The sequence below is a fragment of the Myotis brandtii genome, unplaced genomic scaffold, assembly GCF_000412655.1.
Source record: "Myotis brandtii unplaced genomic scaffold, ASM41265v1 scaffold250, whole genome shotgun sequence".
Lineage (NCBI taxonomy): Eukaryota > Metazoa > Chordata > Mammalia > Chiroptera > Vespertilionidae > Myotis > Myotis brandtii.
In genome coordinates, this window is record NW_005359478.1 from 2,953,271 (window position 1) to 2,973,583 (window position 20,313).

Below are 20,313 nucleotides of genomic sequence, written 5' to 3' on the forward strand. Positions count from 1 at the left end.
ATGTGGTGGGGGCATCAGGGACCAAGCTTGAGAGTTTCTATCCCCCAGGGTTGGAGGGTTGGAGGGTTGGAGAGAAGACAGCAGGAAGAGCAAGAAAATGTGAGGAACGGAGAGCAGTTCAGGACTCCTCCCCTCTGTGGGCCCCGGTGCTTAAAGGGTTAAATAAAACATCTTCCCTTCCCCCTTCACCCTGGCGGGCAGGTAAAACTATTGGCAAGAGGGACGATGACAGGGAGAACGGTGCTGGAACAGCTGATTCATTTTACGCCAAACAGCTAGATCACCACAGCAAAAATGTTTGAGTCAACTCCAGCTTCTCCTCCCCCGACCTCTGCTCTGATCCTCACCAGGCATCTTGGGCCAGAGTAAAGCATGTGAGCCTTGGCCTTGGCTGCTAGGGGTGGATGCCGTGGCTGCAGCGGTCGCCAACCTTTCAGACCTCGGACCTCATGGACCACCAGTGGTCCAAGGACCACCGGTTAGCGACCGCTGGCCTGGAGGGTGGTTTTACTGCCCAGGCCTGAGCCCTGACCTGTGCTGTCAGTCGGTGGGGTTATCTTCCCTTGGGTCATCAGGACCAGAAAGAGTAGAACCTGACAGCCCCTCCAGCACCCAGGCTCAGCCCAAGTTAGGCAGCCGTCACCCCCTACTCCAGCATCCAGAGTACAGAAGAGGAGGCAGCTGGCCTAGCCGGGTGGAGCTGGATCCAGACAGCGGATTGCATGCTTTCAGGGAAGTGTGTTAGTCTAAGGAGACTGGCTACCTGGAGAAGAGAGAGCCAAAAGGAAGGGTGCAAGATGGAGCCGAAGGGTTTCTAGGCTAAGGAATCTGCAGGAAGCCTGAACTAGAGGGTGAAAGGGAAGCCTGGTAAGGAGGAAGGGGGGCGGGCAGGGCTTAAAGTGAGGGGAGAGTATTGGATCTTCATTCACTGTGCCAGTGGAGAGAGGAGGAATGGTTACCTCCCATCTGAACCCTCCTCCCCCCATATCAGATCCCAGTGGCTGTGGGGACTCTCCTCCACTTTCAAGTAGCCCACCTCCACTGTACAGAGCTGTTCTGGGCCTGACACAGACAAGGGGGTGGGGGACTAAGCTCCCAAAGGGGTAAATGACCTGCCCAATGTCACCCGGCAGAGCTGGGAGCCAGACAAGAGTCCAAGCCTCATGACCATCTTTCCCCTTTGCGGGGTTGGGTCCCAAGGGCCTTCGCGGCCACTTTCTCCCAGCCCCTGTTAGATTGGGCTCACACCGGCGGGCATGACAAGGGCCAGCACAGAGCTGAACCAATGCTGAAGTGGGGGACCTCGAGGGGACCCAGAGACGAGAAAAATCCAGAACTCAGGCTGGGCTCTAACCAGAGGCAGGTTCCAGGGGGAACTTTGAGAGAGCTGTTTAGCTCCCAGGACAAGGGGGCTGGGGCTGGGGACCCTTGAACCCTCTCCAGATGGACTCAGGCAGCAGAGCTGTGCTCCCCTGCTCCCCCCCTCCACCTCACTTCTCTCCCCCTCTCAGGTAACTGTGTCCCCAGCCCTTGCCACAATGGTGGGACATGCTTGGAGGAGGAGGAGGGGGTCCGATGCCTGTGTTTGCCTGGCTATGGGGGGGACCTGTGCGACGTTGGTGAGTGTGTTGGAGGGACTGGTGTGGGGTGGGGGTAGATCTGAAGCCTGGACCCTGCCTGATCCAGAGGAATGAGGGGAGGGCACTGGTTTTGGCTTTGCCGTTGATAAATCCCATTTTAGGCAAATCACATAACCTGTCTGAGCCCTACCCTCAATTTCCTCATCTGTTAAGTGGAACCAAAAATGCCTCTCTCAGGGGTTCTGTGTGAGAGGACTGCTTAGCAGACTCCTGGCATTTGGAGTCAATACATGCCAGTTTCCATTCTCCTGGCAAGAGGCGAGCGTACAGCTCTGCTTTAGGATGGAGGATGGCAGAGACCCAGGCCGGGACTCCCAGCCCTCACCCTAGTCCCCAGCACTAGGGCTCCTCCAGGCTCCTCCTCCTCTCTTCCCCTCCTCCCCTCCTAGCTCTTTGGCCCCGCCCTCCTGCCCTTAGCCCCGCCCTCTCAGGCTGCGGTGGTGGGACCCCTTCCAGGTGATCAGGCCCCTTGGAGTTCCCGGGTCCTCCCGCCTAAGTAGCCCGCCCTTCTGCGCCCAGGCCTCCGTTTCTGCAGCCCGGGCTGGGACGCCTTCCAGGGCGCCTGCTACAAGCACTTCTCTACACGGAGGAGCTGGGAGGAGGCGGAGACGCACTGTCGGATGTACGGCGCGCACCTGGCCAGCATCAGCACGCCCGAGGAGCAGCGCTTCATCAACGGTGGGCTGCGGACGGGAGGGGGGGACCCTGTCACCTGCTGTCACTCACACTCACTCGTCAATCAACTAATGGATGAGTATGTTCATGAATTAACCCCCTCATTCATTAATTCGGGTACTTACTACTTGGCCTGCCTCGTTCTACTAGTTCACTGTTCCTTTCTCCGCCTCCGTCCCACTCCACACGTGGGAGGTGGGGCTTCAGACCCGGGCCGCTGCGGTTAGAGCAGGAAATACACCTGCACCAGCCTGACGCCCCCTTCAGAGCTCCCGCCTCCCTGCTCTCCTGCCTCCACCTGCTCTCCCCGACTCTGACCTCATTGAACATGTTTACTCTGTGCCTAGAGTTTCCCTTTTCTAGCCCAGGCCCACGCACCGAGGTTGGAGTGAGGGAAACGCGGGGCTGGGGTGGCGGGAAGGACTTCTCCGTGGCCACCCAGCGACCGCTCGATCCTGGGGAATGGTCGCCCTCTGCTGGCGGCGGAGCTCACTGCAACCATCTCCCCTGCGGTTCTTTCCCAGATCGATACCGGGAGTACCAGTGGATTGGGCTCAATGACAGGACGATCGAAGGCGATTTCCTGTGGTCAGATGGCGTCCCCCTGGTGAGAGGCTCCCGCTGCCTCTCAAGCTAACTTGGTTGCTTCTTCGAAGCATTTCCGCCCCCATCCCACAGTGACCCCAACCCTCCCTTTCCTTTCTCTGGCTCCTTCCCTTCCCCATGCCCACTCTCTCCCTGGGTCCTCTTCCCATCTTTGTGCCTCTCTGACTTCTCTTCTGGTTGCCATTATCCTTCCTCCCAAAGCCCCTGACCTCTCCTTTCCCCTGGAGTCCCCTACGCTCCATCCCCCTAACCCTCCCACCCCTCCTCCCAAGCCCTCCACACCATTCCTCTGTCTCCAGTACTGGAGCTCCTCACCACCTCCTCCACCCCCACCCCCTAGCTCTATGAGAACTGGAACCCCGGGCAGCCCGACAGCTACTTCCTGTCCGGAGAGAACTGTGTCGTCATGGTGTGGCATGATCAGGGACAATGGAGTGACGTGCCTTGCAACTACCACCTGTCCTACACCTGCAAGATGGGGCTGGGTGAGGGAGGCCAAGGGAGAGGAGGGGTGGGGGCTCGGGATGCTGGACGGATGTGTAAACAGAAGGAGGTGCAAAACTGCTCAATCAGAAATGGGTCCCAGGCCATGAGCACGGGAGGGATAACAAATTCGATGGGTCCACTCAGAACCCCTGCTCTTTTGTGTATCCAACTGTGGCCCACTTCTCTCCTCCTCATCCTGATTCTGGGAACTGTCACTCATAGAGCCAGGCTCTCAGTTTCTGACTGTGTCTGCCCTACAGTGTCCTGTGGGTCCCCACCAGAGCTGCCCCTGGCTCAACTGTTTGGCCGCCCGAGGCTGCGCTATGAGGTGGACACGGTGCTTCGTTACCGGTGCCTGGAGGGGCTGGCCCAGCGCAACCAGCCACTGATTCGCTGCCAGGAGAATGGTCGCTGGGAGGCCCCACAGATCTCCTGTGTGCCCCACAGGCCTGTGAGTGCCAGGAGGAGGCAGGTGGGGGGCATTAACTAACAGTAGCACTGGGCTCCAATCCTAGTCCTGCCAGTCACCGGCTGTGTGACCTTGAAGTAACCACTGCCCCTCTCTGGACCAAGGGAAGGAGGGCTGGATGCTCTGGGTTCTCTTCAGTGCTGACGTCAGAACATTTGGCCAAGCTCTGGGCCCTTAAGGGCTGAGCCAGGGCAAGTGTTTGATGAGATCAGGCATCAAGGAGCAACAACACCAGAGGGGGCTCTGAGAAGAGAAGGGGGAAGAGCCCAGGGTGAGGGTGCGTGTGTGTGTGTGTGTGTCTTCTCCAGTCTCGAGCTCTGCACCCCAGGAAGGCCCTAGAAGGACGTCAGCGGAGGCTACTGGGGCGAACACCAGAGGGTGCTCTGAGGAGAGAAGGGGGAAGAGCCCAGGGTGAGGGTGCATGTGCGTGTGTGTGTCTTCCCCAGTCTCGAGCTCTGCACCCCAAGAAGGCCCTAGAAGGACGTCAGCGGAGGCTACTGGGGCGCTGGACCCCTCCTTCCAGTCCTGTTCCAGCTCCCTAAGAAGCAAAGCCTTGGATACTGCTGCCCCCAGCACTGCCCTCATGCCCCACCATGGGAAGTGACAACATGAGAGGGGTAGAGCTGGAGTCCAGGTGACAGTGCCTGAAGGGACTTCTGGGAAATACCTGGGCAGCTGCAGACCAGCCTAGGCCCTTTCACCCCCACGCTGAGCATCAGGTTTTCCCTCAGGGCCTTGAGTTGTCCCTAAGTGCCTCAACTGCCCCCTCCTCGCCAGCCATCCTGTCCCCTCCATTCCCCTGGGGGGCTCTGTGTCCACTCGTTCTCTAAGGGAATGAGTTTTCAGGATGGCATACCTGTAAAACCAGCAGGAAATAAAGCTGCATTCGAGTCCAAGCAAGTTTGATGCTTGAGAGAGAGAGAGAGAGAGAGAGAGCGGGAGGGAGGGAGAGGTGGGGTTGGGTTGAGCCTTACAGGATAAATATGCCTTCTGGGTTTATTGGTTTCTGAAGGTCAGAGAAGTCAGGGGATAGAATAGTGACTAGCACAGAAGAGCTGCCCAGTAAGTACTTATGGAATGAAGAAGCCCACAGGGGTGGGGTGGGGGGACAGCATAAGGGTGTTTGAAAGGAGCTGGAGCCCGGAAAGTGTGGCTCAGTGGTTAAGCATCGATCTATGGACCAGGAGGTGACACTGGATTCCCCATCACCAGGGCACATGCCTGGGTTGCAGGCTCCATCCCCAGTAGGGGGTGTGCAGGAGGGACACTGGATTCCCCATCACCGGGGTTGCAGCTCCATCCCCAGTAGGGGGTGTGCAGGAGGCAGCCGATCAATGATTCTCTCTCATCACTGGTGTTTCTATCTCTGTCCCTCTCCCTCTCCATCCTCTCTGAAATCAATGAAAAGAAAAAAGAAAGGAGCTGGAGTGCCCAGTCAAACAGACCTAGATGAGTTCAGTCTGGGCGGGAGCTGAGGGCCCAGAGAGGAGAGCAGGGCGGTGCCCCAGTTCTGAGGTTCCTGAGGGGGTTCACTGGGCGGGGGGGATGAGGGTGAAGGGAGTGCAGGTCTGGGGTTTAGATCGCAGGATGGCGTCCTTCCAGCAGAAAAGGCTGAGATGCAGGAATAGGGGCACGTGATCAGGGCGGAGGAGGGATCCCCCGCCCTGCTGTGGGCTGGGCTCTGAGGAATGATCTGCAGGCCTCCTAGGCTGTAGCCAGCAGAGGGCGCTGTGTGCACGTGCGTGAGTGGAGCCAGGCGGGAGGAGCCTTAGGATACCGCCAGAGGGCGCTGCGGTGTCACACACCCCCACCCCCACCCCCCAATTGTCCAGGGTGAGGAAGTCTGGCAGCTGGCTGGAGTGAGGGGTAGGGGGGAGGAAGAGGGGTCAGACTTCCGCCAGCCTGAGCTGGCCTGGGGCTGTGAGTCAGCGGAGGTTGAGATAGTGAGGTCACTCTGAGAACTGGAGAGAGAATGACCAGCTCTGTGTGTGTGTGTGTGTGTGTGTTACACACAATTGTACCTTATGGTAGAGTGTGTGTCGGGATGCCATCTGTTTCCATGATGGGGGTGAATCTTCTTGCTGCAGATCCTCACATTTAACCACACATGGGCAAGTTACTAAAGCCTGTAAGACACAGAGACAGAGACAGAATCAGAGAGTGATGGGGAAAGGCCCAGAGACAGCGAGGCAAGACAGGAAAACGGGCTCTCCCAGGCCATCCCTGCCCAGCTCCTGGACCTTCTCCACCTGGATACAAACCCCAAACCAGCTGGTCTCTGAGATACCACAGTCCTCTCCTCACCCAGGGCTCACCTGCCCCCACCCCCACCCCCCCGCGCCCCGCTTCTGCCCTCCTCAGACAACCCAGCCAAGCACAGCTAGGGACTAAGGCTGTTTCTTAAGGAGTTACAGGGAAGAGGATGATTTGGGGACCAGAGTAGGGAGCCCCTCCCCCCATGGAATTTAGCTGGAATCATGAGTGGATCGAGACCAGGGTGGGCCTTTGAACATAGCCCCTCAAGAAGAGAAGGCTGAAGAGGGGACAGTGTCTGTCCTGGGGTTCTTAAGGGGGGTTCTCTGAGAACTGTGACCTCGCAGAGATGGGGTTTAGAAAGCAGGTGGTATTTCCCAGAGAGACCCTAGTGGGGAGCTGGAAGGGGCTTTGGTGTCCCAGCCCCTTAGTCACTGAATCTCCGCACCCGCGGTCGGCAGGGGTCCGCCACCTTCTCTGACTGTGGAGGAGGAGTGGTCCAGAGGTGGACACGGGGCTGGAACTAGAACACTCCTCCCCTCCGGACACTTGCTGGGCTGCCTGGGCATGACTGCCTAAAACGGAAGCCTTCTGGCTTTGTTGGGCTTCCTGGGGAAGGGAGAGCTGGACCAGGGGTGACTCAACACCCTGCACAGAATCCAGCCCTGGCCCAGGGAGGGAAAATGAGAAAGGGGCCTGTGTTGGGCTGGGCAGAGGGAACTGACCCCTCATGGAGTGTCAGCCTCTCTTTGGGAGCCTCTGCCTCCAGGACACAGCACAGACCTGCAAGCCCCTGGATATGCGGTTCACCCCTCAGCCTTTCATACATGTCTAAAGTGAGGTCCCCCCAGGGCCCCCGGGGGATGAAGGACAAGAGCGGGGTCAGAGGGTGTATTGGAATAAATGGAGGGGCAGGTCCAGCCTGGGTGGAAGTCAGGGCTTGGGCCTTGCAGAGGAGCCCGAGAGCCCGGTGACATGGGCCTGCCAAGGCCCTCAACTGCCAGGTCCCCAGCTTCCCCCCAGGCTGCTCTGACCCACACCCCATCACCTTATTCCTTCCCACCTCCCCACCCTACACACTGCCCTGACCTCACTGGGGCCTTTGTCCCAGCCCTGAGGCCGTTGGTGGGCCTGCCCCTGTGCAGGGAGGAAAAGGGCCCCATTGTCCTGCCTGCCTGCCTGCTGTGACACAGCAGCTCCCAAAGACTTCAAAGAATGCTCCGCCTGTCAGGCCCCTGAGGGGGGAGGGTTTTCCATGGGGGCTGCAGTCAGATCCCTCTCATATTCCCCCGACTGGAGGTCCTCCCTGAGATCTAACTGCCACCTTGCCTGCTCCAGCAACCTCCTCCCTCCTGGGAAGGAAGAACTAGAAGATTCGGGGCAGAGCAAGAGGAAGGGCTTGGGAAGGAGCAGAGGAAAAAAGGGGGAGAAGGAAGAGGATGTGAGAAAGTCCCCTGTGAGAGACTCCACTCTGCTTGTCGCCTGGTGGGTGGCTCGGTGGCCCCTGAGTTTACTTCCTGGGGGTCCTTCTAGGCAGCTTGTTAACGAGGGAAGGCTATTGACCACTTTGGACTGGAGCACCTAAGGGCAGCGACCCACAGCCACTTGGCCCATGTTCTATGGACTCCAACTGGCATCTAGGGACTCTTAGTAGCATTGACAAGGGATGTCTCTTGGTGCCTCAGTTTCCCCATCAAGGTGTGTTGAAGCTCTGACATACAACTTCCTGACAAATGAGATGAGCAGAGAAGGAAGAGATCTAGGAGACACCAAGTGATTCAGGAGTTGGGAGAGACCAGAGAGGAGGGAGGAAAATAGGTGGAAGACAGAGGCGAGGGGATGGGGAAGGAGAGTGAGTGGAGAGTGAGGCTGCCAGGGAGGAGCGTTCTCCTTAGCAGGGAGGATGGGGTCCCAGGAGAGGGCCAAGCCAGCTGGGCATCGCCCGACCGCTGAAGTCTCCCAGCCACCCTTCCGGGGACCTTGTGGCTCCTGCTTAGCAGCAGCTGAGCCCACAGCTGCTGGGATGTGGTGGTTCCTCGACAGTGGCCCCCTGGCTCCTGCCTCCGTTTATTTCTGGAGTCACAGCTGAGTCATGGGGGTGGGGAGGGTGAATGGGGCTGAAGGGAGGGGACTTTGAAGCTGGGAGAGGAGGAGACTTAGAGGAAGAGGGCTGTAGGACTGGGACTCTGGGGCCTGAGGTCCACCCCTTTGGGGGCAAGAGGGATTGGTGCTATAGCACCCAGAACAGGTGTGAGGTGGTAGGAGAGACACCCACACTGGAGAGCCTGGAATAATGGGCTTGGGGAGGAAGTGGGGAGCAGGAGGCAGAGTCCACTGCTCCTGAAATGTTGGCAAAGAGGCAAGCTTGACCTGGTGTTGGGGTGCTGGGTTAGAAAGAGGAGAGGGGGGCCAGTGTGTGTGGCTCAGTGGTTGAGGGTCGACCTATGAACCAGGAGGTCACAGTTCGATTCCTGGTCAGGGCACCTGCCCGGGTTGCGGGCTTGATCCCCAGTGTGGGGTGTGCAGCCAATCAGTGATTCTCTCTCATCATTGATGTTTCTATCTCCCTCTCCCTTCCTCTCTGAAATCAATAAAAAAATATTTTAAAAAAAGAAAGAAAGAGGGGAGAGGGAATGGGGCCCCCAGGGTGAAGGAAATCATGTGGGATCTCAGAATGCTCCTCTACTCTCCACTGCAGTCTGTGGGCCCTCGCCCGAGGCTGGTCTGTCTCTCTTCTTGCCCCGAGCCAGTCCCCTCCCCGAAGGGGTGAGGAGACCCTCCTCCTACCTTTCTGAGGGGCCTGTGGACGCAGGGACAGTCACCAGAAGCCTTTTCTTTTCCCACTGCTATGAAGACCCATCCTGCGGCAGGGCCCCTCCCGTGGGACACGAACACAGGAGCCTGTCCCCAGCCCAGAGCCCTCGTGGGTTTCCTGGGCGTGGGTGGCTTGGTCTACACCCCCGCCCCCCTCTCTGGGCAGCCTCGGAGGGCACATTCCAGCTGAAATTAAATCACATTCCTCCTTCCCTGCCTAGCAAGGATGGCATTGCTGGCAGCAGCTGTGACACCACAGGGTCAAGTGGCAGCAGCTGGTTCCCCAAAGAGGGGCTGGGAAGGGGGAGCGGAGGGGAGCGGAGGGGAGCGGAGGAACCAGGGCCGTTGGAAGCAATGAATGAGTCCGCTCTCAGGAGATCAGAGCAAGAGGGGCAGACCCTGCAGCAGAAGGGACAAAGGTGGGACCACAGGGTGTCAGAGCTGCCCAGAGCTCCAGAGGGTGAGCCAGTCATACAGATGGGAAAACCAGGGTACCCGGCACTACTTTCCGAGAGGACCCTGGAAGGACACCCTCTCCCCAGCCCTGACCTGGGCTCCCACAGCAGACATGAAGGCTCCGGGGCCCTTTAAGAGGCCCCACTCTGAGCTCCTTGGCTGGAGCCCAAAGTCTCAGCCTTTGATTTCCTCTGAGACTCTGGCAGCCACGGGGACAACAGGGACAGCATCGGGCTGGGCTGAATGGAGAGCTCAGCCCTGACCTCACCCTCCATGGCCCTCAGCCTGCACAGCCTTATAAGGAAGTGCCCCAAACAAATGAGGAAGCCACCTGGGGGGGCCCACCCTGCCCCCACCCCGCCCCCACCCCACTCAGAGGCTATGTTTACCCAGAGGAGGCCCAGAATAACCTCCCACTTGTCCTGCTGGTGGGGGGAGGGTGCAGCCTCTTCATTCCCTCCTTGGAGGGGACCCCACCCTCCAAAGGGCTTCCTGTTGTCTGAGTTCATCAGCCACTCATTCTTTCATTAGTTCATTTATGCAATCCGAAGTCACTGAGCACCCCCGGGCCCCCAGGCACTGGGCTGGACAAAGGCCTTGCTTTCTACAATGACAGGGTCTCCCCAGGTGCCATAGTCCCCTGGTCCTCCTATTCTCTGGTCTCTCCTCCTGCCCCTGCCCAAGTGTCTCCTCTAGGCCAGGAGTTCCCCGGGGGCTCTGTCTGGATGATCTCTAAGCCAACAACCCTCCAATGCTTGTCTCCAGCTGGGTCCTCTCTCCTGAGCCTCACATGCCACCCTCCCCCAGAGCAGCCTCTCTTGGCGCTCACAATTTCCTGCTGGATTCTTCAGCTCAGAGATGGGACCACTGTCTCCCAGCCGCCCAGGCTAACACCCTGGGAGCCTCCACCGCCATATCCCCATATCTCCCACAGCGGGTCATAAGTCCAGAAACTGCTGCCCTCTGTGCCTCCTTTTCATCCCCCTGCCACCATCTCCCCTTCCCGGACTATTGCAGGAGCCTCCCCGAAGCACGCCTGCCCGTTCCAGGCCATGCTCACAGTCGTCAGGTTTTATTTAAAATGCAAACGTGGCTCTGGCCAGTGTGGCTCAATAAGTTGGGCATCGTCTAGTTGCACATGCCCAGGTTTCGGGCTCGATCCCCGGTAGGGGGATCAATGTTTCACTTTCACGTCTATGTTCTTTCTCCCTCTCCCTCTCCCTTCCTCTCTGAAAGCAATAAAAATATATTAAAAAAAAAAAAAAGAATCAGCCGGTTTGGGTAACTCTGTGGGGGACCAGGGACCCTGGTGTGCGGGACAGGGTGTCCACCCAGGCACAGGGCAGGACTGCTCTTGGCTTGGCCTCTGTCCTTGGTCCCTTGCCCAGGCGGGGGTGCCCCAGGGCCTGGGGAGACCACGAACAGGGCTCCTGTGTCACATCAGAGGGTCAGGGAGTGGGTCTTACTGGCCTGGATGCCCATGTGCTGGCCTCGGGCCTGGCAGCCTGGCAGGGTCACACAGGCCTTGTTGGTGGTGAGTACAGGAAGGAGAGTGTAGGCTTGGGCTGCCAGAAGGGGAGACAGACTCTTGGACCCTGAGGGCAGGGTGGACGGTGAAATGGGGGCGTCAGTGCCCAAGACAGAGACTCCCAGATGGAGAAAGAGAAAAGCATGGGCAGAGAGACAGACAGTGGGATTCTGTCAGGGGGCCTCCTGCCCACCCCTCCTTGGCCAGAGGACATGCGTGGGGGCCAGATTGGCTGAGCCTTCATCCTGTCATCTTTCCCAGGCCCTCGGCCTGTTCCCAGACTTGAGATTGTCTCCAAATATGGAGCATTTGTTTGGCTGCCCCTATCCCACCCCCACCAAGTGTATTTATTTAGAGGTGTCGCCAGATCTTCCTTCCCCACTGAGCTGAGCTGGGGAGGGCTTCTATTTGCGTATCCTGATTTCAAGGCCTCAGGCCCCACCTCATCCAGGAACCTCTGGTCCCTCCCTGCCCTGCACAGGGGCCCTGGAAAGGGGTGCAGGGGGGGGGGCGCAGAGAAGCTGAGGCTGTGCCCCTCACCCTTCATCTACCCCAGTCATCAACACACCCCTAGCTCTTCTGTCAGCCCTGCCACTTCAGTGTCTCCTCCTCCTCACTTCCACACTTCGGGCTTGCCTGTTTCCTGCTTCAGCATGTGAGGAAAGAACTACTAAAGGTCAAAGCTGCAGCCCTCGGGCTTCCCCTAGCCTTCCTCCTGCTTTTCCTGCACTGGGAGGGCCCCCCAAGTCACCCAGCCCAGCGCCCCTCTTGTGGGGCTGAGTCTGAGATTTAGACAATAAACGCTGACCTGAGGCCACAAGCCCAACTAAAGCAGAACAGGCCTCCCCCTCCCTCACCCGCCTCTGACCCAGCCAGTCCATGCCGACATCACAGGCCAGACAGCTGTTTGGATTTGGGGGCAAAGGGGCTTATTATGCTGGCGGCACTGAGGGGCCGGAGGGGGGAGGACAGGCAAGAGCGGGGGTGGCACAAGTCCTATTCCCTGTAATCAGCCCGGTGGCAGAGATGATGACAGCCTGCATGCTCAGGCACTGAGGTCACCTGGATTGGGACCCCCAGCCCTCCCCAGGGCCCTAGCACTGCTGCCTGTAGCCTTCGTCTGTCTGCACTGCGCCCCATGAGGCCTCCAGGGCCTCCTCTCCTCAGGAAGAACCCCGCCCCAACACCAGCATCTCCCGATGCTTCCTGGTCTCCCCAGCTCCTGTGCTGGCCCTGACGACTCCCTGAACTGGGGAAGAAAGAGTCCAGACTTTGTAGGTGGAAGCATTACTTTATTCAAGCAGGGATGAGCCAGAGAGGGTCACACAGGGCAGGAATATGGGGGGGTCAGGACATAGGAGCACCCCCTTACTGACCGGACATCCCATGAGGGTACAGTGAGGAGGGACAGGGCTGGTGAACCCCCACCCCCCCACAAAGACCACCACAGCCACCTTCTTCTTGGAGGAGCCACCGGGCCCCAGGCCTTTTCCAGCCAAAAGGATGGGAAGGAAAGGGGGTGCAAGGAAAAGGGGACTAGTCCTACAGGGATTCAGTTGGCTTAAACCTCATGGGACAGTGCAGGCATGATGCCCACTCTGCAGGGTCTGAGGGGCTGGTTTTTATTCCTGGAGCCTCCATTTTCGGGACAGGTAGGTGCCCTTCCCACACCCCATTTCACCTTGGCCAGCCAGGCCTCTTGGGCAGAAACCACAGGTCGGGAGATCATAAGTTAAGGTGCTGGCCCTGAGCAGGGAGGGGGCATGGGGACCTGTCCACACTCAAGTCCTAAGCGCAGGAACAGCACTGTCTCTAGTCCTCCCCCGAGTCACCAGGAGACAATGAGTCCCCATCTCCTTCCCTCTGAGTGAACGTTAGGAACTGGCCTGGGTCCAGATGAAGAGAAGCCCCTGCCCAAGGGGTCTTCAGAGCACTCCCCTCCTCCTCCTCCTCCAAAGGGTTCCCTTGGTTCCCCTCAAGGGCCCCCAGTTTTCCCTGCCCTGCTCCTTCAGACTGCTGCACCCCATTCACCAACCCCCCATTCACATGCTCCAACTCATCCTTCAAGCTGGGGCTCTGGCCATTGACACCAGGGGTGTCCTCTGTCCCACTGAGGGTCCCCAGCGGGCCGGGAACTTGGTCCTCCCTCTCCAAGGGAGCATCGTCAGACTCATCCTCTGAGCCAGAGGGCTCCGTGCTGTCTTGGGACTCGGTCTCCTGGGCAGTCATAGGGGGATCAGCTGCTGCACCCCTCAAGCCATCATCCCAGGGGATGCTGACATCCACAGTCTCAGACCCCAAGAGGTTCCCCCTCTGAGGGCCGCTCATGGCAGGAAGGCTGTCAACAGAGGGCCCGGGCCCCCACTGCCCACCCCCTGGCTCCTTCCGCTCCTCTTCTTCCTCCTCCTCTCCCTCCTCCCCACTCTCTTCCTCATCTGCAAACCCATCAGACTCCCCACCCTGACCCCAGGCTGCAGGCTCCAGTAGCACCTGGGACACCTGGCCCAGAGGCTCCATCAATTCCCTGGGGTCCCCATGAAGGACAGAAGCCTCAGTCCCCACACTGTCCTCAAATTCCTCTGACAGGTCAGAGTCCTGGCCACATTCCTCCTCATCATCTCCCCCTTCCTCCTCCTCCTCCTCCTCCTCCTCCTCCTCCTCCTCCTCCTCCTCCTCCTCCTCCTCCTCCTCCTCCTCCTCCTCCTCCTCCTCCTCCTCCTCCTCCTCCTCCTCCTCCTCCTCCTCCTCCTCCTCCTCCTCCTCCTCCTCCTCCTCCTCCTCCTCCTCCTCCTCCTCCTCCTCCTCTTTCTCCTCTGGGTGGGCCCCATGGCCCTCAGGGGTCAGGACAGTAAAATCACATCCCTCCTTTCTGGCCTCCCCTTGAGGGGAGGGCCTCTGCTCTGCAGCTACATCCCACTTGGATGAGGCAGGGGAGCCGAGATACAGGGCCAGGGGCGTGGAGTCAGGAAGGGTCTCCCCCAGCTCATCAGCCTCGCTCTCATCTCTGCTCTCTTCCTCCTCATCTTGGAGGCCCGCGGGGAGTCCCCCAGGACCCAACTCCTCCTTCTCACCCTCCACCTTTTCCAGGGCCTCAGCCCTGCCCTCCAGCCCCCAGCTAGCCTCCTGGTTCCCCTCTGCTAGGGGCTGGGGCCCAGGGGCAGCTTCAGGGATTGGGTTGAGCGACCAGGGCTCAGGGGGCCTGGGGCTGGAGGACCCTAGCCCTGGTTCTGCATCCTCCTCAGCTTCCTCTGACCCCAGGAGCCTGGGTTGAGGGGCATCACTTGCATCATGGCACAAGGTCTCAGCAGGGAGCACCTCGTCTTCTCCCGAGGGGACCTCAGGCTCCAACTCCTCCCCAGCCCCAGGAGACTCCAGAGAGTCTCTGCTCCTCCTGGGCAGTATGGAAAGCTCTGGCTCCAGAGCAGCTGCCTCCTCTAGGTCCTTTTCAGGCCCTTCCAAGCCCTGCACAATCTTTGCCTCCAAACTTTCTTCCCCCAGGAGTGGCTCCATCACCTCCTCTCTGGTCAGGTGGCCTGGGTCCTCCAACCCTACCATCTTCTGCTCCAGTCCCTGCTCAGCTCCTGCAGCAGACTCACCCACAGCTGCCTCCAACCCCAAGGTGACCTCTGGGGAGGCTCGGCCACCCGCTGGGGCCTTATCCTCATTTTCCAATACTGGCTCTATCACCTCTGACATTCCCCAGGGAGCATGGAGGCCTCGGGCTTCCAGGTTCTCTGGCTCTTCAGGTTTCTGAAGGCCCTCAGCAACTCCCTCCCCACTGGCGCCCTCAGCTGGAGCCCTCTGCTCTTTGGGCTCAGGGCTCCCTGGGTGCCCCTCACCTGTGCTCCAGGCTCCTCCTATGGCAGTCACCTCCTCTGCAGATCCCTCCTTTCCAGAGAAGCCATCACATTCCCTTGGGTCCAGCTCTGCCTCATCCTCATCGTCCACGCCAGCCCTCCCAGAGGGGGTTTCCTGATCCAGTTCTTGGCCCCCCACCACCACATCTTCCCACCTCTGCTGATTTGCAGACAGCCGCAGCTCCTGCTCCTCCTCTTCCAGAGACCTCAGTGACACTGGATTCTCTCCCTTCTCCAAGTTCTCTTCCTCTTCCAGATACTCTTGACTTTCCTTGTCTACCTCTTCCAGAGATCTCAAATTTTCTAGGTTCCATCCTCCCAGAGATCTCAATGATTCTTGATTCTCCTTTTCTAGGGACTTCAATGACTCTTGGTTCTCTTCCACAGACTCCAGCGATTCTTGAATTTTCTTTTCTAGAGGTTTCATTGTCTCCTGATTCATTTCTTCCAGAGACCACAATGGCCCTTGAATTTCTGTAGACTTTAATATTTCCAGATCTTCTCCTGCAGACTTTAGTGGTTTTAGATTCTCTGTTTCTGAACATCTTACTGCCGCTATACTCTCTTCTTTTAGGGACCTTAATAACTCTTGATTCTCTTCTTCAAAAGGTCTAAATATCCCCTGGTCTTTTCCAAGAGACTCCAGTGGCTCTGGTTTCTCCTTTTCCAGAGTTCTCACTGTCATTTGGTCTTCTACTCCTGGAGACTCCAGTGGCTGTTGAGTCTCTTTTTCTAGAGGTCTCGTTGTCTCTTGGTCCTCTTCTTCTAGAGACCTCAGTGGTTCCTGGTTCTCTTTTTCTAGAGATCTCAAGGACTCTTGATTCTCTTCTAGAAACCTCAGAGACTCAGGATTTTCTTTTTCTAGAGTTCTCAGTGTTTTCTGGTCCTCTTCTTCTACAGACCTTGGTGGTTCTTGATTCTCTTTTTCTAGAGCTCTCAAGGACTCAAAGTTCTCCCCTTCTAGAGACTGCACTAATTCTTGATTTTCCTTCCCTGGATATAAAAATGTCTCTAGATTATCTTCAAGAGATCTCATTAGTTCTTGATTCCCTTTTTCTAGAGATTGCAATGTCTGCGGGTCCTCTTTTTCTATAGGCTTAAACAGTTCTAGAGTCTCTTTTTCTAGAGTTCTCACTACCTCCATGTCCTTTTCCTCTAAAGACTTCAATAGCTCTTGATTCTCCTTCCCTAGAGGTCTCAGTGTCTCTGGACTCTGTTTTTCCAGAAACATCAGTGGCTCTTGACCCTCCTCTTCCAGAGACTTCAGAGTTTCTTTTTCCAAAGGACCCTGGGAGTCCTGGATTTCCTTCCTGCCCAGATCCCCCTCTTCTTGCTGTGTTTGCTGCTGCAGGCTGCTTACCACTTTGACCTCTATGGCTATTTCCTTCTCTGCCAGTTCCCACAGTTCCCCTTCACCATCCTTCTGAAATCTGCTGGACACTCTAGTCTCACTGGGTTCTCCATCTTTGGCCTCTAAACTGGGGTGGTCAGGGCTGAGGGGTGGGGCCAAGGAGGCATGATCCTCAGGGGACTGGCCTGGACCGGCCTTTAGCTGCTTGCCCCCAGGCTCCTCTGGTCCTGGCAGGACGCAGGCAGGGATGGCTACATTGGCTTCAGCCCCCATGGCCTGTGGAAACTGTTGCTGCCCAACCTCTGGCTGGAGCACAGAGAGAGGGGCATCCTGGGCTCTGATCTCTCCGTCTGTAGCAGGGCAGGGAGCCTGAGTTGTGGGTGGGATAGGGGTGCTGGCCAAGGTGGGGGTACGAGCCTGGAGGGGTTCCTGGCTCTTCAGAAAGGCTGGAACAGGTGTCTGAAGAGTATCAGGTAAGGGCAAGGAGAGGGGAGTAGGGCTGAGGACAGAGAGCAAAGGTCCCAGACGCTGGCCCTCTGGAGTACCAGGAAAATGAAGCTCCAGCTTGGGGTCTGGAAAGATGGAGGAAAAGAAACGGTGTCAGTATGTACTGGCAGGGGGATGGGGCCGCAGAGCAGCTACCATTTCTGGCAAGAGTGCCCATGGGCCCCATCCTTGCCTCCTACTGTATGGGTTGTTGGGAGCCAAGGAGTCAAGACTTAGACTGGTGCCTCTCAAGAAAGGAATTGCTCTGGGATATGAAAAGCAAAAAAGGGCAGAGTTTTGAGGAGGGGGAACCTGGCCCCAACTCTTACCCTGGAAGCTGAAGGAAGCCTTGGACACACCGCCAGGTATCTGCAGTCGGGAGTTCTCAGCCTCTAGGAGGGTCCTGGAAAATGAGGGAGGGAAAACTGAGTCAGCCCTCTGTCCACAGGCCAGTAGGCAAACCAGCCAGAAAAAAACACGAAAATAAAAACCAAAACCCTAATACTGTAGGCTTCCTTTTCATTTTTACCACTATCACATGAAAGCCACAGGTGGGGATATACTTGGCTGTGTACATGAAATCACATATCCAGATATCACCCACTTGGTCACAGAGCATCACACACATATTTGGGACACACAGATGAGCTCACAGACACACAAGCAGATTCCCACACAGCAGACACAATGTACACACTCCCACATATAGCTTAGACTAGTCTCCCCCTCCCCACCCCAGGCTAATGACCTCATCCTCTGTGTGTGGTGCCCATTCTCATGCTAATTGATGCCATTGTCCACACCACCATCTGGAGGGTCTAAGGAGGGGCTTCCCAGGGCAAGTGGGAATTCTCAGGCTGTTCCCATGGGATAGGCTCCCTCCTCCTCCCCCAGGGCCCCAGGAGCTAGTCACAGAAAGAAATAAAAGAATTCATCTAAATCCTTTTCAGGCCTCAAAAACCCAGAGGTTAAGCCTTCCCCAGACCCTTTCCCTCAGTGATTTGATTGGGGTTAAGGCCCTCATCTTGGGGTCTCTAAGTGCTCTGGGTCCCAAGCCTTTTAGGGCAATGGAGGTCTTTGTGTTCATGCCTTTGCCTCAATACCCCATGGGGACTGGGGAGGAGAGGGAAACAATCAATTCAACAGGTTATGCTGAACATCAGCTCTCAGCTCTTCCTCATGATCTCTGAGTCTGGTTAGTATTGTCTGCAGAGCAGTCTCACCTCCATCCTTCCCCAGGCAGCATCCTGCCCTCTGAGCTCACTCAACGGCTCCCTTCCTCATCCCTGGCTCCTCACTGAGCCCTGCTTCCTTTCTGGGCCCTGCTTCCCCTCCCCTCCAGAACCTGTCCTAGGACCCCTGCCTTTGTTTGTCTGTGGACTCCGGGGGCACTGTCTTCATAGCTTGTCTAACCCTGGCCCTCACAGTGGGCTTGGTATATGAAGCCCTTCATGGTAGCAAAGCCCCTTCCTCAGGCTCTGTCACTGAACCCTCAGCCAACCAGGTCAGTTTCCCGGAAGAGGCTGTGAGTTTACCCAAGGCCATGCAGCCAGAGCAGCAGCACCTCCTCAGTCAGCCCTTCCTGGGCCAGGAAATGTGGCTAGCAGAAGGGCTGGGTAGGGCCAAGGGACTAGGATTTGAGAGTAGTCAGGCCCCATGACATTCAGGATGGAAGGGGCCTTGGAGGTCACCCAGCCCATCTTCCATCTTCCAGACAAGGAGACCTGCCAGTGCAAACCAGTGCCACCTACCCACACCTGCAGTTCCTCCTTTCTGAGGTTGCTCAAGGAACTTACCTCCTTGTGTGAGAATACACACTCAGACAGGGCTTTTCAGCCCCCTGGGGTAAGAGTCCGGATGCAGATGCCCCACAGGTGGCCAGCCCTCTCTCCTATTCAGCAATATCACCTCTCCTTGGGGGATTTCTTGGGCACAGGATACTTCTCTGGTCCTGAACCCATCGGGGATTAAGTGGGCTCAGGTGGGAAATATACTGGTGTGAAAGGGATCAGCCTAGAGCAGTGATGGCGAACCTTTTGAGCTCAGCGTGTCAGCATTTTGAAAAACCCTAACTTAACTCTGGTGCCGTGTCACATATAGAAATTTTTTTATAATTGCAACCATAGTAAAACAAAGACTTATATTTTGGGTATTTATTTTATATATTTAAATGCCATTTAACAAAGAAAAATCAACCAAAAAAATGAGTTTGTGTGTCACCTCTGACACGCGTGTCACAGGTTCGCCATCACTGGCCTAGAGTCACAGAACCTGGTGGCTCTGGACCCCTTCAGCTGAGGCCCTTCTGCCTCATCTGGGTGGGTCGGGGTCAACCTGTACCTGTATGTGGCAACCTCCAGGCTGAGGGACATCTTGAGGCGTGCCAGCTGCTGCCGACCTTCCAGGACCTGGGCAATCTGACTCTGTAGGTCCTTTTTCTCCTGTTCCAGGGCCTCCATGGCCAGCTGCAGAGCAAGCCAGAGGCAGTCAGTAAAGGGTGGGGTCCTGCCTGCTGACGAACCTGCAATAGCACCTGGCTGCTGCAACAGCACCTTCTGCTCCTGACTTCTCTGTTGAGCAGATTCCTGCCTCCCTACCCCACTCCCTGCCCAGAGAACCCCTCTGGAGACCCCAAGAGGAGCACAAGGGCCCCTCTCAGGCGTGTTCTCTCTCTCTCTCTCTCTCTCTCTCTCTCTCTCTCTCTCTCCTCCCATGGGGCTCCTTCTCTGAGGATGCTGACTAAATGATTGCACATGCTGCTCAGAATTCAACTGCCACAGGAAGGGGGACATGAGGGAGGGGCGGAGATGGTTACAGAGCGGAGGAGTGGGCAGGGGGAGTAGAAGCAGAAGGAAAAACGATTAATCAAGAAGCCTGGAGCCCGCAGCACTGGAAGCCAAAACTGCCTTAGTCCCAATCACTGTCTTTTGCTCCTCACACCCACCCCCTCCACTTCCCACATGTTCTGGAATCTGTCTCCTCTGAGAAGAGGGTTGGGGAGGTGGCCATGGTGAGACCTCTGTCGGCCCAGGAAGGGAGCTGTTTTCTCAGTTGCTGGTCACATCTGTGCAGTGTGAGGGGGAGCAGCTGTCCCAGGCTTCTGGAATGTGCTGAGGGAGTTAAGAAGCCATGACGTGGGACACGGGCAGTTGGTCCCTCATGCAGGGCCCCTCACCCCCACCTGTCAGGGGGACGAGGGTGGTTAGGAACTTTGAAGATTCTGAGTAGCAGGACCATGAGGCTCGGCAGCACGGAGAAGGAAAGTCCTGGGCATCTTGCCAGTGACAAGGGAGGGGCCCAGAGGCCATCAGAGTGGGAAGGTGCTACACCCGTCTTGGGCCAGTCTGCCCTTCCAGGCGGTCTGATTTGAGAGGCTCCGACCCCGACCATTTCCACCCTATTCTAGAGGGAGCTGTGAAAGTCTAGGGCCTCTGGCACCAGCTATGAGTTTTCTAAGAAGTGGTCCCTGAATGGGCAGCCACCCCCCTTCCACCTCCACTTCCCACTCCCTTCCCCAGAAGGTCTCTCAGCCCCGTAAGGACTTTTCGGAGCCTTGTTTCGCCCCAGGTCCCCCACCTCCTCACCTGGAACTTCTCCGTGGCCCTCAGCTGCTCCTGCCAGCGGCCCTCCAACCTCTGCTCCAGGGCTGCCCTGCGCTCTTGGAGGCCGCCGCGCTCGGCCTGCAGCTGCTG

The 20,313-nt window shown here is 57.5% G+C and overlaps 2 protein-coding genes across 2 annotated transcripts in view; one reads left to right on the forward strand and one right to left on the reverse strand.

The window, feature by feature from the left end:
* Positions 1-4,772, forward strand: part of BCAN (brevican) — a 33,888-nt gene extending 29,116 nt beyond the window's left edge. Inside the window, exons 16-21 of the mRNA XM_014540652.1 lie at positions 1,512-1,619; positions 2,160-2,318; positions 2,840-2,922; positions 3,262-3,406; positions 3,668-3,858; positions 4,323-4,772. Coding sequence (XP_014396138.1) covers positions 1,512-1,619; positions 2,160-2,318; positions 2,840-2,922; positions 3,262-3,406; positions 3,668-3,858; positions 4,323-4,418 — 782 coding nt within the window. The 3' untranslated portion in view covers positions 4,419-4,772. The remainder of the gene's footprint in view (positions 1-1,511; positions 1,620-2,159; positions 2,319-2,839; positions 2,923-3,261; positions 3,407-3,667; positions 3,859-4,322) is intronic.
* Positions 4,773-12,202: 7,430 nt separating this feature from the next.
* NES (nestin) overlaps positions 12,203-20,313 on the reverse strand; it is an 8,895-nt gene continuing 784 nt past the window's right edge. Inside the window, exons 2-6 of the mRNA XM_005867721.2 lie at positions 20,206-20,310; positions 18,962-19,086; positions 16,951-17,024; positions 13,718-16,707; positions 12,203-13,543 (exon numbers count right to left, since the gene is read on the reverse strand). Of these exons, the coding sequence (XP_005867783.1) occupies positions 12,740-13,543; positions 13,718-16,707; positions 16,951-17,024; positions 18,962-19,086; positions 20,206-20,310 (4,098 nt within the window). The 3' untranslated portion in view covers positions 12,203-12,739. The remainder of the gene's footprint in view (positions 13,544-13,717; positions 16,708-16,950; positions 17,025-18,961; positions 19,087-20,205; positions 20,311-20,313) is intronic.